We start from the raw sequence: 18,227 nt of genomic DNA, 5'->3' as shown, positions 1-18,227 counted from the left end.
GACTGGAGCTATTCTTTTTTCAAGTGGCTAACTGCACCCTTTCATGAACACAGATGAGAAAACCCTGAGCAGACTGTCATTCCAGCTGTGTGCGGTGCTGCACCTCATTAACCCAAGCACCCCCCCCGAGCCCCCCTGCACTGGGGGACGTGTCTGTGGCTTTACCTCAATGGACTGTGATATGTGCATCTTGTTAATTTCAATCTGTGGAAAGCCACTTCCGGACACATCCTCGTACTCCTCCTCATAGCGATCAAAAAGGTCAGTGGCGTCGATGCCAACACTGATGGTCCCCTGCGGCAGAAAAACAAGCCGTCAGCATCAGGCCTGGGATTTGTGGGAAGAAACACAATACTACACACGCCAGAAGCCGCGGGATTCGTTGGGCACGTACGACTCCACTGGCCCACAGAACATGAATGTCACAGCTCACACCAAGCAGCGGCCGAGCACCAACGTCTTCTAGAGTCAGAAAACCAGGCGTGAAGTGGGCGAGTGACTTACCGAGGACAAATGGTGGGAAATGAAATGAAACTGCCCTGCTCATGGTTTGCTATTGCTTACCTATGGATTTAACCCACAAATGCAGAAAACAACCAGAAACTAGCTACATGGGAGAAACACTCTTAATATTCAATTCCAAACACTGATATGTCACAAAGTACCTTAAATTTCTTTAAAACATAAAAAAATACCTTCAAAGACAGAAGTGCAAACCAAATTATATACAAATGGGAGATTTAGAAATTGTTCTGCCTCAAGTTATGAGAAACAGAACCCCCTATTCTCTCAGGAAACAAGCCAAAATTTTGCTGACTGATAAAAATGCTCTTTACTCAGGAAATCAGTATTTACTATTTTCTTTTACTGTCATAAGACTTTTCAAATTAGATACTTAAAAAAAAAAAGTACTTTATGTGGCTCTGTCAGGTCTTAGCTGTGGCACAAAGCATCTTTGTTGCAGTGTGCAGGCTCTCTAGTCGTGGTGTGTGGGCTTACTTGCCCTATAGCATGTGGGTCTTAGTTCCCCGACCAGAGCTCGAACCCATGTCCCCGGCACTGCAGGGTGGATTCTTAACTACTGGACCACCAGGGAAGTCCCTCAAATGGGCGGCTACCTTAGTCCAACATATAAAGACATGACTCCACACACATTTTCATTAAATTCTCTGCAGTGCATGAACAAAACTTTATTGAGGTTTAATTTACATATAATATAAACTACTCCTGTTTGAAGTGTGCAATTTCATGAGTTTTGACAGGTGTGTACGCTTGTGAAACCACCTCCAAAATCACTATACAGAACACTTCTACCACCCCAAAAGAAGCTTAGGAGAATGTGTTTTTCTCCTGGGGAAGGGGACTTGTGAACGAAAATGTGTGAGGGAAACGCAGGAGGAGACAGTGAGTATCCATCTGCCTGTGAGGAGTGCAGTGGGAGGGAGGTGGCAGAGGAGGGGCTGGAGGCTGCCAGGCCTGGGTGGTCATGGGAGACGTCACAGGTGGGATTTATCTGGGATAACACAGTTTAACCCCGATGTTTTGGTTGGCTCAGCAATCACCCTAGATGTTTTTTAAAAAGTGATATCATCACCAACAGTATTTTCATCACCATCACTATACAGTCCATGGAATTCTCCAGGCCAGAATACTGGAGTGGGTAGCCTCTCCCTTCTCCAGGGGATCTTCCCAACCCAGAGATTGAACCCAGGTCTCTTGCACTGCAGGTGGATTCTTTACCAGCTGAGCTACCAGGGAAGCCCATTTTCATCACCAACAGGAATCAAACCTGTGTCCCCTACACTGGTTGGCAGATTCTTATCCACTGTGTCACCAGGGAAGTCCCTATAAACTGTTTTCTCAACACTGACCATCCACAGTGCTAATTCCAGCCATATGAAAATTAAAAGCCTCAGATCTGCCTTAGAAACACCAGCATCTTCAATAGTGAGTGTTCTTTAAAGAGTACGGCCAAAAGTGAGGCTGCCAGCAGCAGGGGTATTTACATACAGCTGTGGAAAAATGACTTTACATTTAGATCAAAAGGTAGTTCCTCTATGTTAATTTCACTCTCTTTTCCATGCTAAGGTTCATAAGGCACACATGAAAGATACAGCAATAGCTGTTTGTAAGTTGGTATCAGCAGAAGCTCACAACTGCTAATGCGCCAGTTTTACATCAGTGTCAACCAGACGTTTCAAACGAGAAATGACTGATTCTCTGAAGGTGAAACACCTGCTTACTGTAATCCTGTAAGCTCAAAAAGTTCCACACTGAATGTAAAATGGTGTGCTTTTGTGGTGATACTCAAATACCAATTTTGGTGAAGGTACAGCCTCCTGGTAAAAGTGCTTTAATTAAATCAAGAAACCCATGGAGCAGAAATAGTCTTAGAATTATAGTGTACACAATGCACAATTTTGTTAAAATGAGCTGTGATATTCTGCCTACGGAAAATAAAGCTAAAGTTGTCAAAATACACAAACACTTTTGTGTATTCAGAGTAACAAGATCATTTCTTGTGAAGCCTATTCTGAATAGAAGAACTGCAGCATGTGTTAAATCTGTGTATTAGGAAAGTGTGAACCTTTGTAGAACTGCTTTTAAAAACCCTTAAATCATGCAACTTTAAAATATTTAAGAAACTGCAATCATTGAAAACTGTGTAACTAAGAATACTGTGAAATTGATCTCTTGAGGAAGGAAAAACTAAACAAATAAAATAAGAGCTCTGTTTATTGCATTTTGAAATTACAGAATGGCATTTTGGAATATCTCAATTTTGGGTAGGAATTGTCTGGTGGAGCTGTCATTTTCCATTAAATTTATATTCTTTCCTGGAATGGGATGAAATTAACAAGGTTTGTCTACAGTTTTATGGCATCTCAACTTGAAGCATTCAAAAAATCATAAACAATTTATTTCAGAAATTTTGTCAAAGAAAAAAAAGTATTCTGAATGGAGGCAAAAAGACAATACCTGTGAACAATATTTACATGTTCTGAAACAAAGAAATTTAAAATTGAGAGTATTTTCGCAATTAAAAATACTATGGTTTACAGACCACAGTAACAAATTATGGTGAGGATGCAGAGAAAAGGGAACCCTACCACACTGTTGGTGGGAATGTAAACCAGTACAGCCACTGTGGAAAGGTTCCTTAAAAAACTGAAACAGAGCTACCATATGGTCCAGCAATCCCATTCCTGGGTATAGAGCCAAAGAAAATGAAAACACTGATTTGAAAGATGTAAAAGGAGATCAGCCCTGGGTGTTCTTTGCAAGGAATGATGCTAAAGCTGAAACTCCAGTACTTTGGCCACCTCATGTGAAGAGCTGACTCACTGGAAAAGACTCTGATGCTGGGAGGGATTGGGGACAGGAGGAAAAGGGGACGACAGAGGATGAGATGGCTGGATTGCATCACTGACTCGACGGACGTGAGTCTGAGTGAACTCCGGGAGCTGGTGATGGACAGGGAGGCCTGGCGTGCTGTGATGCATGGGGTCGCAAAGAGTCGGACACGACTGAGCAACTGAACTGAACTGAACTGATGTACCCCTAAGTTATATCACAGCAGCATTATTTACAAAAGACAAGGAAGCAACCTAAAGTGTCCACTGACAGAGGAACAGATGGAGAGGATGTGGTATATACATACAATGGAATACTACTCAGTTGTAAAAAAAGGACAAAGGCTTGTCACTTGCAGTATGTATGAACCTAGAGGGTATTATTTTTGAATATAAATGGAGCACAATCTATAAAGATTTTGAGTCATTATGTTGTACACTTGAAACTAAAATAATACTGTAAATCGATTATACAAAGATGCTAAGTGAAATAAGTAAAAGAAAAAGAAAATATTACAGTATACAGAGAAGAATCAAATATGCCAGAAATGTCAAAATCTACTAAATAAATATGCTCCTTGTATGAACATGGTCAGCAATGTTATGAAGGGAAAAAAAAAAAAAGACACTGAGAAGACATTCTTCAGAAAAACAGCAGTGACACAGTGCGGCCTTGAGAATCCCGCGTGCGGGAGCCCCAGGCTTCAGAGTCCCTCCTTGACCTCCATGGACCCAGGACTTGCCTTCGTCCAAGAGGATGCTGTGGACGGGATGGCGCAGACTTCAAGGCCAGGTCGCAAAGGACCCTGCAGCTTCATCTGGGGATATGCTTTTGAGGGGCAGTTAGCTACCCTGTAACAATGCAAGTACCCTGCAACTGCTGGGCTGCTGGGATGGGAGGAAGCCCGACCTAGAGCAGGGAGAGGCTGTATGTGAGAAACGGCAGGCCACCATCAGCCACCCCAGCTGTAGTTATGAGGGGCACCCGTGTGCCTCTTTTTCAACAGGACACAGCTGCCATCAGCTGTGAGCACACTCCAAGCAAGCACCATCGGGCTGAGTCTCATTAACCCACGGGTGTGTGAGAGGAGATCAAATCATTCTCACAAGCCACTGAGTTCTGGAGTGGTTTGTCATGCAGTAATATGTAACCAGAACACAAAATACCAGAGAGAGAACTTATTAAAGTATATGAGTGTGTGCCAAGAATAATGAGTCTGCTTCTGCTACTTTCTTGTAAACATCCCTTTCACTCTCAAAAATGTCCTAGTCTGGATGATGAATGGCACAGTTGCCCCGCCTACAGGTCACTGTGAGGACGCTGGCTGACCATGAAGGACGTGAGCCATCAGAGCGCAGAGCAGAGCCACCTGGCCTGACCCGCCGGCTCCTCTGGCTCTGTGCTGGGGCCAGGAGGAAAGCAGGATCATGAACCACTGATTCACAAGCCACTGATTTACATATGTGGGTTTCGTCACTGGCCAACTCATTCAACTCTTGAGTTTTCAGTTTGTTCTCTCATTCTAAGTGAAAGTGGAAAGTGTTAGTCGTTCAGTCGTGTCCAACTCTTTGCAACCCCATAGACTGTAGCCTCTCAGGTTCCTCTGTCCATGGGATTCTCTGGGCAAGAACACTGCAGTGGGTAGCCATTCCCTTCTCCAGGGGATCTTCCTGACCCAGGGATCTAACCTGGGTCTCCCACATTACCAGCAGATTTTTCTTCTTTTACCATCTGAGCCACCAGGGAAGCCTCTCTTTCTTTCTAAAAGTTATTTACTTGGCTGCACCAGGTCTTAGTTGTGGCACACAAACCCTTAGCTCCAGCACGTGGGATCTTAGTTCCCTGACCAGGTATCAAACCTGGGCGCCTTGCATTGGGAACTTGGGAGTCTTAAGCACTGGACTACCAGGGCAGTCCCTCACTTGGTTCTTTAAAGAAAGGCAGTCAGGGACTTCCTGGGGGTCCACTGATTAAGACTCTGTACTCCCAATGCAGCGGGCATGGGTTTAATCCTGCTTGGGGAACTAAGATCCCATATGTCACATGATGCGGCCAAACATAAATAAAGACAGGCAATCACACCACATGCAAATGATGAAAATCCTTCCAATATTTATGTCTTTTACTATTTGTCTAGTTGTATTGGCTAAAACTTCCAGAATAACATCAAAGACAGTTTTCTTTCCTTTCCCAAAGAAAACCTCTGAAATGATAAACATCTGTGTTAACTCCACATTGTGTTAACTGACTCACCAGAGGGTAGAGCAGACTCTGCTGCTGCTGCTGCTAAGTCACTTCAGTCGTGTCCGACTCTGTGCGACCCCATAGATGGCAGCCCACCAGGCTCCACCATCCCTGGGATTCTCCAGGCAAGAACACTGGAGTGGGTTGCCATTTCCTTCTCCAATGCATGAAAGTGAAAAGTGAAAGTGAGGTTGCTCAGTCGTGTCCGACCCTCAGCGACCCCACGGAGTGCAGCCTACCAGGCTCCTCCGTTCATGGGATTTTCCAGGCAAGAGTACTGGAGTGTGGTGCCATTGCCTTCTCCAAGAGCAGACTCTAGAAGTTTAAAAACAGTGCTCAAGGCATCACTTTCTCTCAACTATTTTGTTGTTTCTTTAAATAAGGCCCCAATAGTCAAAAACTCCAATGAGCCAGTCACTTTTGTGATTCGACAGCCTTTGGTGCTGACAAGTTTATGGAAAATGACCGCCCCTTCCCCTCCAAAAAAGAAAAAAATGACCCAGAGGAGTGGAGAAGTGAGGAGAACCTGAGGCTCAGGTGCCAGCCATGTCTGAGGAGCCGCCCCAGACAGGGACTGATCAGGTCACTGTGCGGCTGCAAGGACACATCCTCCTCACTTCAGAGAGTGGTCCTGATGCTTGCTTTCTGCTCTTCTTCTGTTTCCAGGAAAACGACCTTCTAAAAATTGACTGGTCACAGCACCAGAATTAGACTTCCCTAGGAGTCAAACAGGGTTTCGCTGCAACTTACAATTCATTTTCACTTCCAACATAATATGCTTTTCATACAGTGGGAAGACATGACTTAGGAATGAGAGGCCGATTTGGGTTAGACTTCTTCCAACCACTAATTCAATATATGCAAGTTTATATCCTTTTATTATTAAATTGGTACTAAATCAGATTTTATCAAATGAAAAGTTTACAAAGGAAAATACTTTCAAAGAATCTTTGCTATTAAGTATGAAACACAAAACTTTTAAAGAATTTTGTTTTCTCCCTGCTACGAGCACATTTCACCTTATTTTCCTACAATAGGGTAATCACACACTTTTCCATAAATAGCCCAGTATCAGTGCTTAAGGTTTTGTGGGCAGATGGTCTGCTCTGATGCTATAGTGCAAAACAGCCAAAGGGAATCTGTAAATGAACAAGCTTTGCTATATAACAATAAAACTGTATTTATGGACACTGAAGCCTGAGTTTCATATTATTTTTATGTATGACAAAATATTATTCTTTTGATTTCCTAAAAGCCATTGAAACAAGTAACACTTATCAGCTCCTGAGCTGGACAAAAAGAGGTAGCAGGCCACCACTGTGTGCTGACCTTTGTCCAAGGGCACCTACCTCTGCTGTCAGAGCATCAAGGACAATGACAGTGACAAGTCTCGTACAGTCTTTTCCACACAATGATAACACTACTGAAAAACTGCCGAGAGACACCCAGCAGCTGCAGATGTTCAACTGAGAACTCTGTGACTTTTCTGAGGCTGAAAGTTCCAATCTAGAGCATGGGACAGTCACACCATGCCCCCCACCCCGGCCTCAACCAGAGCTAACAGACTCCACGGGAGCACACCCCATGGTTCCATACTATTTTCAATCAGGTCACAGTCATAAGAGTATAACACAGGTTGTCAAAAGAATCTGATTTACTTAGTTTCTCAAGTTTTGAGCTCCTGAATAAAAATCACAAACTGCTAAGATTCAAAGATTTAATGAGCTAAACACAAGGGGAAGTAGCTGACTGCTACTTGTAAATACTTATTCCAATCTGTAAATTACAAACCCACTGGATCACTATCCTCCTGAATGACCAAATATCCATCCTTAAGTCAATCCCCGCCCTTTGTTCTTTAACCATTAATGAAACACTGTAAAAAATATATCTTTTTATTCTTTCATCTGTAGACTACTGCATTCTTCTATATTCTTCTCATATTCAGTCACCCATCTGAATTTCTGGGGTGGGGACGTGTAAAAACACAGATTCCCAGGTAGAAGCCTGATAATCTGAATTTTTAATAGGCAAACACATTGTGATGTACATCAGTTAACTGACTAGTTTCGCTGACGTTGTTCAGTTGCTCAGTTGTGTCCTGCTCTTTGTGACCTCATGGACTACAGCATTCCAGGCTTCTCTGTCCTTCACCATCTCTTAGAGTTTGCTAAAACTCATGTCCATTAAATTGATGATGCCATCTAACCACTTCATCCTCTATGTCATCCCCTTCTCCTCTTGCCCTCAACCTTTCCCATCATCAGGGTCTTTTCCACTGAGTTGGCTCTTCGCATCAGGTGGCCAAACTATTGGAGCTTCAGCATCAGCATCAGTTCTTTCAATGAATATTCAGGGTTGATGTGCTTTAGGACCAACTGGTTTGATCTTCTTGCAGTCCAAAGGACTCTCAAGAGTCTTCTCCAGCACCACAGTTCAAAAGCATCGGTGCTTAGCCTTCCTTATGGTCCAACTCTCACATCTGTACATAACTACTGGAAAAACCACAGCTTTGACTAGGTGGACCTTTGTCGGCAAAGTGATATCTCTGTTTTTCAATATGCTGTCTATGTTTGTCATAGCTTTTCTTCCAAGGAGCAAACATCTTTTAATTTAATGGCTGCAGTCTCTGTCCACAGTGATTTTGGAGCCCAAGAAAATAAACTCTGCCACTGTTTCCATTTTTTCCCCATCTATTTTTCATGACTGGGCCACCTTATCTGCCTCCTGAGAAATGTGTATGTAGGTCAAGAAGCAACAGTTAGAACCGGACATGGAACAATGGACTGGTTCCAAATTGGGAAAGGAGTATGTCAAGGCTGTATATTGCCATTCTGCTTATTTAACTTATATGCAGAGTACATCATGAAAAATGCTGGGCTGGATAAAGCATAAGCTAGAATCAAGATTGCCAGAAGAAATACCAATAACTTCAGATATGCAGATTATACCACCCTTATGGCAGAAAGTGAAGAACTAAAGAACCTCTTGATCAAGGTGAAAGAGGAGAGTGAAAAAGTTGGCTTAAATCTCAACATTCAAAAAACAAAGATCACGGCATCCAGTCCCATCATTTCATGGTAAATACATGGGAAAACAATGGAAATAGTGACAGACTTTATTTTCTTGGGCTCCAAAATCACGGCAGATGGTAACTGCAGCCATGAAATTAAAAGACATTTGCTCCTTGGAAGAAAAGCTATGACCATCCTAGACAGCATATCAAAAAGCAAAAACATTACTTTTCTGACAAAGGTCCATCTAGTCAAAGTTATGGTTTTTCCAGTAGTCATGTGTGGATGTGAGAGTTGGACTATAAAGAAAGCTGAGCACTGAAATGGTTTTGAACTGTGGTGCTGGAGAAGACTCTTAAGAGTCCCTTGGACTGCAAGGAGATCCAACCAGTCCATCCTAAAGGAAATCAGTCCTGAATATTCATTGGAAGGACTGATGCTGAAGCTGAAACTCCAATACTTGGGCCACCTGATGTGAAGAACTCACTCACTGGAAAAGACCCTGATGCTGGGAAAGATTGAAGGCAGGAAGAGAAGGGGGACGACAGAGGATGAGATGGTTGGATGGCATCACTGAGTCGATGGACATGAATTTGAGCAAGCTCCAGGAGTTGGTGATGGACAGGGAAGCCGTGTGTGCTGTAGTCCATGGGGTCGCAAAGAGTTGGACATGACTCAGCAACTGAACTGACTGATTTTCCATGAAGTGATGGGACCGGATTCGGTGATCATTGTTTTCTGAATGCTGAGTTTTAAGCTGGCTTTTTAGGTTTTCAACTCAACTTACCAGGGCTTCTAAGGAAACTCGGTCCCAACTGCAATGCTGCCCCACTACCCCGCCCTGTAGCCTTTAACCCTGACACTTAGTTTATCAGCCGGTCTCTCTGGCAGGATACAGATGCAGCAGCTACGACCCAGGTAAAAGAGCTTTCTACACATCCCTCCAGTTGGCCACCTTGCCTCTCCCCCAAAGATCCACTTAATATCAAAGCACTTTTTCGACCTGGTCCCTTCTCCTTTGGTGACACCATCCTGGTTTGTTCACTTTCAACAGCAGCCCATTTCTGCATATGGTAAATTGCCCCTTTCTGCCACTGAGCACAACAAACATATGGGTTCAAACAGCTTTTCTTCTGCATGATTATCCTGTCAGCCAAGTCGATTCGGTTTACGACATTAGAGTCACTTCCATGGAACAGACTGAAGCTATAACCATGGACTCATTCCAAGGGCTACAATCATTAGGCATGGCAACCAAAACTAATCTTAAAAAAAAAAAAAAAACTTTATGAAACTACTTTGGGCTTACATGTCTTCCTTGACACATATTTTTTCTTCTTGATAAAGCTGAATTGTGATTTTCGGCTATTATAGAAAACCACACCGATAAGATGGCCCTTCTAAAATCAGGAAGACATAAACTTACCAGGGAGTTTATGTCTACCCCTGTAACAGTGAAGGGAGAACAAATGGTCCAGGGAACCCAGAAACAATCTTCATGAAACTCTTATGTAACAGGGTCCAAAAGAAAGGAAATGATACTCTCAAAGTCAGACAATGAAGCCCATTAAACAATCTTTGACTTAACGTCCTGCTTCTTATGGGGTCTGGACAAGTTCATTAACAAGGCAGTGAAAAGTCTGACTCCCAGAGCTGGCTCCTGTCCAGAGAGAGAAGATTTATGGGTATTAGCAAAAGAAAGGGATGACAGTAATCAATAAGACGTGAACACGGCAGAGAACAAGCCTATTGTATGATCTTAAGGATGGAAAGAGGAAGGCCAGGGTAGTCCCCTCAGACCCGTCACACTCAGCCCTCAAGGATGCAGATGAACCTCACCGTCTGTCTGATTATAAATCCCCTCCCCAATATCGGCTCAACGTGGAGTGCCCTGGAGACCCTGGGACCCAACAACCTAAGCTTGGCATTTTCCAGCAGGAAATGCAGATAGAGGAATTTGATCACACATAGCCGGAAAGACAGGAAACAGGTGATGAAGCTAAGGATTCTGGGGTCTGAGGATATGACCTTATGCTCTGGGCCTCACGGCAAACCTCTCATTTCACACAGGGAGAAACCGAGCTAAAGCTGGAGAAGTGACTGGGTCCAGGGCCCAGAGCTGGGGGTGGAGTCCAAATCCAGAGCCCCAGTGCCAAGTGCGAGGCTCCCCAGGCTGCCCTGGCATATGTGGAGCCTGTGCGCTCGACTGGGTCCCGCCGGCGACAGGGCCAGAGGGAAGGAGGCGCCTGCTGGAGCTGGCACCACTCCCTTCTTCCCACCCTGCAGCACTGCCCACAGCACCCTCACGCAAGGCAGGACTCACAGGTGGCTAGCCACATGGAAGGCACTGCACTTCGGCCAAGGGAGCAGGGGGGTAGTATCTGTAGAGGGCCATTTCCAGAACCCAACTGACAGATTTCCTTCCAACAAACCCAGCTACTGGGGGCAACGGACCACCCGAGTGAGGCGAATGCTTTCCACATGGTGCTGATCGAGATACTGAAGCAAGTTCTTCACCCAACCTCGGTATGCATACCACTTTGCACTTACAGAGCAGCCTTGTCTGTCTCTAAGAAATTAACATCGATGTCATATTTCTTCAATCATTTAACAACTTGGCATGGTGGTTAGGATAAGCATCCTTATTTTACAAACTAGAAACCTGCACAGAGGTCAAAGTGTGAGCTCTGCATCCCACATCACTGCGTCAGAGGCAGTATTTCCAAACTATGGGTTTCTCCCACTTGATCTTTTTGCCTGTTCTTGGTACATACTCCAACTGGAAAATTCCTCCCCAGTGAACTCTTGTAAAAATGGAGAAACACCCACACCAGTTTCAGAGGCAGTATAACAAACATTATCCAGTCTGCCGCTCCCCTCCCCTACAAAGCCATGGTCCCCTGTGGGGTCCGGGTGACAGACCAGTGCAAGCCCCCCGGTCATCAGAAGGGTCCTCCTCCTTCTGGTCATCTCAAAAGAGATCACCCCTCTCATTTTAGGATGAGAACATGATAAACCTCACCGCTCATCTTGCAAAGCAAAACACTTGGAAATGAAATAAGAGATCCAGCTCGAAACCTCTCTTCAAAATGCCGCAGAGCCAACATCTGGTTATCACTCAGTACTTCTGGTTAGGAAATATCCTTATTTATCCGGCAGCACTTTATAGAAGTAGTGAAGTATTGGGAATCGTACAATATCCCGCATACCCGTGTGGAATGGTCACAGCTGTGCTTCCTCATTCCACATAAACATGGCCTGGAGACACATCTCCATAGAAGCACAATAAATGATCACCACACACACCCAGATGGACCATCTCATCCCAGGACACAGAGGCGTGGGTTGCTGTGACACTCTTTCCCCCTCACTGCTCTGAAAACAGCAGAACTTCAGCCAGCAAAGCAAAGACACCACAGGAACGGCCCGCTCCTGCCAGGCACCCCTCCCCACTCCCTGACACTGACCTCCACCTGCCAACACTGACATTTACCCAGACCCCATCTGGTGCGCTGGCTGGACCCTCGAGAAGGGAACCTGTCAGCATGGATCAGAGCACCTTGGAGATTTTCAACTGTCTGAACATCTCACAGCCCCTGACCTGGTGCAGCCCGTGTCTCAAGTCTCTGTCTTGGTTGACCCAAAGGAACTGTTCCACTGAAGCTGTCACTCACTGAAGAGTTGGGGAGAGCCCCTGGCGTTTACGAATACACCCTGCAATGTAACAGGATTCGAAGAGATGGGAGTTTTCTGAATATGTGGGCCTTTAAATGATGTAGGGTCTTAGAAAAGTTCATTTTGTACAGTGCATGTGATCAGAAACTCTGAACATCAAGCTTCCCTCATGTAAGCCAGCATTTGTTCTTCTCCTTTAGAAGATCTTCAGGCTGCCTGCCGGGCTGTCCTGGCCACACTGACAGAGCCCGCCTGCCGAGTTCTCTTATTATTAAACACTGTGGAGCAGGAACCCTGAGCCAAGTGCAGTCAGTCATTCAATACCACTGGCATCGTGAACTGACCAAGTTATCCTGTGTGTCATGGGACCGAGGTGCACACGCAGAACAATCTGCCTCTCTAACGAATCACAGGAAAGAGAGACCATAACTGGACTGAAAAGTAACTCTCAGACTCAGGCGTGTCCCTGGGTTATATGACTCGGCCTCCATTGGGGACCTGACTGACGGGTAGAAGAGGTCACTCTATGGCTGCAGAAACAGTCTGTTACCCGGTGTTCACAGCGCTGCTGTCCTGGGTGATGCACACACGGCCCCCACTTAATGCGGTTTGGAAATGGCCCATGGTCTGGGCTCTCTGGCCCTCCGTATCCTAACTGGTTTGCAAGGAACCCTGGGCCTCAGTGTGCGGGCAGGAGGCTGTCCTCTCTTGACACGGGCCTCTGGCTGATTCTTACAGTCAAGAGCTCGGGCAGCGTGATTATAAGGATGGGTCTTCACCAGCTGGCCTGTGCCCGTACTCGGGATGTCCCCCGTTTTGCCTTCTCCCCAGGCATCACCAGCAGGCCTGCCAGTGGCCCTCCAGGCAGGTGGCACTCTGAGACCTGATAAGCGACACTCGGTTCCTCCCAATTCTCACGGCCTCACTGTAAGAGCCCGCAGCACTGACCACATCAGACCGCTGCTCCCCCCAGAACCAGCCACTGACCTTGGGGTTGGTGCGCTGCTGCAGTCTCCTCTCCTCCCTCTCGCGCTGCAGCCGCTCAAACTCTTCTCTGATCTCAGCTGGCGTTCTCCTCCTTTCCACAACCTGTGGGCAGAAGTGAGAGAAGTCAGCTGAGGACCCAGATGGTGAGGAAGACACAACAGACCCGAGTGTTAACCGTGTCCCGGTGCTCCTCTCCCCCGGGACCGTGAGAGCCCCCAGTGAGACCAGGGGACGTTCCTGTCCAACCGTGTGGGCCCCGGTAAAGCCAGGTTCGCCTTCACATCTGCTCAGTCCCCAGTCCGTGCTCTCCCTCAGCACTCCAGAGACTGAAGTGATTTTTTTTGGTCACTTGTCTCCAAGGCTGCAGGATTCTTACTGAGAAAATGTCACCTCAAGTATCACAGTTTAAATTTTCCCGTGAGGCCACCACAATGCAGGCTAAAAACAACATCCAGAGAGGGGCGAGGCCTCCACAACAGCCCTGGCACATTTCCCTTGTGCACTGGGCCTCCACCAGGGGCACCCTTTGAGCTTCCTAGACCAACAACCTTAAGCCATGAGGTCTCGTGTTTTAGCAGTAGGGCCCTTCCTCCTACAACCTGAAATGAACCTTAGGATGTACGATGTCGGCTATATATTGTCAGAGTATAAACAATACTCAGGTACCAATCAGCAGCCCTTGAGGACGCACAAGGATGTCAGGCCTGCGAGCAGGCAAGGCCTTTCTTGCCCACCTCAGCCTTTCTTCAGTTCAGTTCAGCTCAGTTGCTTGAAGTGAAGTGAAGTGAAGTGAAGTGAAGTCGTTCAGTCGTGTCCGACTCTTTGCGACCCCACCAGATTCTCCAGGCAAGAATACTGGAGTGGGTTGCCATTTCCTTCTCCAGGGGATCTTCCCGACCCAGGGACTGAACCCCAGTCTCCCGCATTGCAGGCAGACGCTTTAACCTCTGAGCCACCAGGGAAGCCACCTCAGCCTTTCTTCAGTTCAGTTCAGCTCAGTTGCTTAGTCCTGTTCAACTCTTTGCGACCCCATGGACTGCAGCACGCCAGGCTTCCCTGTCCATCACTAACTCCCGGAGTTTACTCAAACTCATGTCCATTGAGTTGGTGGTGATGACATCCAACCATCTCATCCTCTGTTGTCCCCTTCTCCTCCTGCCTTCAATCTTTCCTAGCTTCAGGGTCTTTTCCAATGAGTCAGTTCTTTGCATCCGGTGGCCAAAGTATTGGAGTTTCAGCTTCAGCATCAGTCTTTCCAATGAATATTCAGGACTGATTTCCTTTAGGATGGATCGCCTTGCTGTCCATGACTCTCAAGAGTCTTCTCCAACACCACAGTTCAAAAGCATCAATTCTTTGGTGCTCAGCTTTATTTATAGTCCAACTCTCACATCCACACATGACTACTGAAAAACCATAGCCTTGACGAGATGGGCCTTTGTTGGCAAAGTAATGTCTCTGCTTTTTAATATGCTGTCTAGGTTGGTGATAACTTTTCTTCCAAGGAGCAAGCGTCTTTGAATTTTATGGCTCCAGTCACCATCTGCTGTGATTTTGGAGCCCCCCAAAATCACTGTTTCTATTGCTTCCCCATCTATTTGCCACAAAGTGATGGAACCAGATGCCATGATCTTAATTTTCTGAATGTTGAGTTTTAAGCCAACTTTTTCACTCTCCTCTCTCACGTTCATCAAGAGGCTCTTTAGTTCTTCTTCACTTTCTGCCATAAGGGTGGTGTCATCTGCATATCTGTGCTTATTGATATTTCTCCTGGCAATCTTGATTCCAGCTTGTGCTTCTTCCAGCCCAGCATTTCTCATGATGTACGCTGCATATAAGTTAAATAAGCAGGGTGACAACATATAGCCTTGACGTACTCCTTTCCCAATCTGGACCAGTCTGTTGTTTCACGTCCAGTTCCAACTGTTGCTTCCTGAGCTCCATACAGATTTCTCAGGAGGCAGGTCAGGTGGTCTAGTATTCCCATCTCTTTCAGAATTTTCCACAGTTTGTTGTGATCCATGCAGTCAAAGGCTTTGGCATAGTCAATAAAGCAGAAGTAGATGTTTTTCTGGAACTCTCTTGCTTTTTCGATGATCCAACAGGTGTTGGCAATTTGATCTCTGCTTCCTCTGCCTTTTCTAAATCCAGCTTGAACATCTGGAAGTTCATGGTTTACATACTGTTGAAGCCTAGCTTGGAGAATTTTGAGCATTACTTTGCTAGCCTGTGAGATGGGTGCAATTATGCAGTAGTTTGAACATTCTTTGGCATTGCCTTTCTTTGGGATTGGAATGAAAACTGACCTTTTCCAGTCCTGTGGCCACTGCTGAGTTTTCCACATTTGCTGGCATAACGAGTGCAGCACTTTCATAACATCATCTTTTAGGATTTGGAATAGCTCAACTGGAATTCCATCACCTCCACTAGCTTTGTTTGTAGTGATGCTTACTAAGGCCCACTTGACTTCACAGGATGTCTGGCTCTAGGTGAGTGATCACACCATCATGATTAACTGGGTCATGAAGATCATTTTTGTGTAGTTCTGTGTATTCTTGCTACCTCTTCTTAATACCTTCTGCTTCTGTTAGGTCCATACTGTTTCTGTCCTTTATTGTGCTCATCTTTGCATGAAATGTTCCCTTGGTATCTCTAATTTTCTTGAAGAGATCTCTAGTCTTTCCCATTCTGTTGTTTTCCTCTATTTCTTTGCATTGACTGAAGAAGGCTTTCTTATCTCTCCTTGCTATTCTTTGGAACTCTGCATTCAAATGGGTATATCTTTCCTTTTCTCTTTTGCCTTTCACTTCTCTTCTTTTCACAGCTATTTGTAAGGCGTCCTCAGACAACCATTTTGCCTTTTTGCATTTCTTATTCTTGGCGATGGTCTTGATCCTTGCCTCCTGTACAATGTCATGTACCTCCATCTATAGTTCTTCAGGCACTGTCTATCAGATCTAATCCCTTGAATCTATTTCACTGTATAATCGTAAGGGATTTGATTTAGGTCAAATATACCCGAATGGTCTAGTGGTTTTTCCTACTGTATAGCTCATCCAAAAGCAAGATAGTCTCTGAGATTTCAAACAGGATGGGAAGGGCCACATGGGTCTTGGGTACCACACCTGTGAGAGAGGAACCCCCACCAGGTGATTCCCAAGGGCCCCAAAAGGTACAAGTCCATGAGGGACACTGAGAGTGGGAGCAGCAGAGACACTGCCAAGGTCATTGGAGGAAAAGATCAGACAGTCCTGAGCCTGTGGTAGTGGGAGAAACACGGGGGAGACTGGAGGGGCTGCTCAAAGAACGCCTACAAAGGCAGGTGATGTGAAAGAAAGCTATCCTGGAAATCACAAGTTTTAAAAATTATTCAAAAAATGCATGCTTATAGCAAAAAACCAAAATGGTACAGAAAAATATGAAGTAAAAAGGTATAGTCCCTCCCCATACTCCTCCTTCTCACAGGTTAACAATTTTTTATGTATCTTCCTAAAAACCTACGCATATGTATGAATATATACATTAAAATTACACACATATGTACACATATATGTATATATATTATATATATACATATTATATATACATATAATATACACACATATATACATATATTATACATATATAATACATGTACACACATATAACATATATAATATATACATTAATGTATAATTTTAATTATACATTAAAATTAATGTATAATTTTAATTATACATTAAAAACAGCCTTTGTGCAACCTGATTTCATTATTTGGCAATCCAGAAAATTAAATACAGGAGCTGGCCTACCCCCCTAAATTGAGAAATGTGTTCACTGTCGCTTTCAGCAAGTAAACAGAAAAAAATAATGAAAACATTTTCTCCTCTCCCATATAAATTGTTCATTACCAAAAAGGGGCAACTGTTTCTTTTAAACGGGGTTTTAAAATAAAAACACTGTTAAAATAATCTAGGAACTGAAAGTCCAAATGGTACAGCAACGATCCCTTTGTGACCTCACAAAAACGTCCTCGGTGATATTGAACTGATGAGGCCTGCTCACAACGCTAGTGCTTAGAAACACTCAGCCTTGTCCATCTTTTCTATTTTTGTCTAAGCCCCTTGGCTTATGTAATCTTAGTTCCTGGACCACAGATCGAACCTGGGCCCCGGGAAAAGTATGGAGTCTTAGCCACTGAACTGCCAGGAAGTGCCCATGCACATCTATTTACGGTGCTTTCACTTCCCCGTCACCCCATCTTGGACTGATAGGGTGCTCCCTCCATGGGGCCCAGAGCAGAACAAGATTTATTTTCAACAATTCCAGCTGTGTGACTTTTGCAAATGACTCTCTGCCACACTATGTGACAGAATGAAGAGGCAAATATCCCAAAGGTGTTAAGTCACTCTGTTTCTAGTCTATTTGACAGAAGTTTTGCAAACAGTTGGTACGTATCAGAGCTAACTGCAGAGTCAAGCTGGCCGGCCACTCTAGAGCTATAAATACCTTGGCTGGGCATCTCATTCGAACTCCCATGGGGCCCTTTACTATTTATTTTTTCAAAAAATTCATTTGTTTACTTATTTTATTTTTGGCTGGGTCTTTGTGTTGCAGAGAGCGGGGGTTACTCTGCAGCTGTGGTGCATGGGTGCTTCTCATTGCGGTGGCTTGTTTTGGAGCACATGGGCTCTAGAACAGTCTCAGCAGTTGTGGCACACAGCCTTAGTGGCTCCGTGGCATGTGGGGCCTTCCCGGACCAGGGATCCAATCTGTGTCTTCTGCACTGGCAGGGAAATTCTTTACCACTGAGCCACTAGGGACACCCCCAGCCCTTTACTGTTTACATCCTTCTCTACACAGAGAACATCATGGTGGAGAGTGGAAGATGCCTAAGCCAGCTGCAAGTCACTTTTTCTTCCCTTGGGTAACCCCTTAGATACACGAGCCTGGAACACAGCATCCCAAAGTGCG

At 45.0% G+C, this 18,227-nt stretch overlaps 1 protein-coding gene across 3 annotated transcripts in view; it reads right to left on the bottom strand.

Moving 5' to 3' along the window:
• Positions 1 to 18,227, bottom strand: part of DNAJC11 (DnaJ heat shock protein family (Hsp40) member C11) — a 70,480-nt gene that overhangs the window by 20,060 nt on the left and 32,193 nt on the right. For all 3 annotated transcript variants that reach the window (XM_019976429.2, XM_070768280.1, XM_070768278.1), the window contains exons 4-5: positions 13,275 to 13,376; positions 166 to 294 (exon numbers count right to left, since the gene is read on the bottom strand). In XM_019976429.2, the coding sequence (XP_019831988.2) occupies positions 166 to 294; positions 13,275 to 13,376 (231 nt within the window). The remainder of the gene's footprint in view (positions 1 to 165; positions 295 to 13,274; positions 13,377 to 18,227) is intronic.

The sequence above is a fragment of the Bos indicus genome, chromosome 16 (genome assembly GCF_029378745.1).
Source record: "Bos indicus isolate NIAB-ARS_2022 breed Sahiwal x Tharparkar chromosome 16, NIAB-ARS_B.indTharparkar_mat_pri_1.0, whole genome shotgun sequence".
Lineage (NCBI taxonomy): Eukaryota > Metazoa > Chordata > Mammalia > Artiodactyla > Bovidae > Bos > Bos indicus.
The sequence above is the reverse complement of the archived record's forward strand: the minus strand, read 5'-3'. Positions and strand labels throughout refer to the sequence as shown.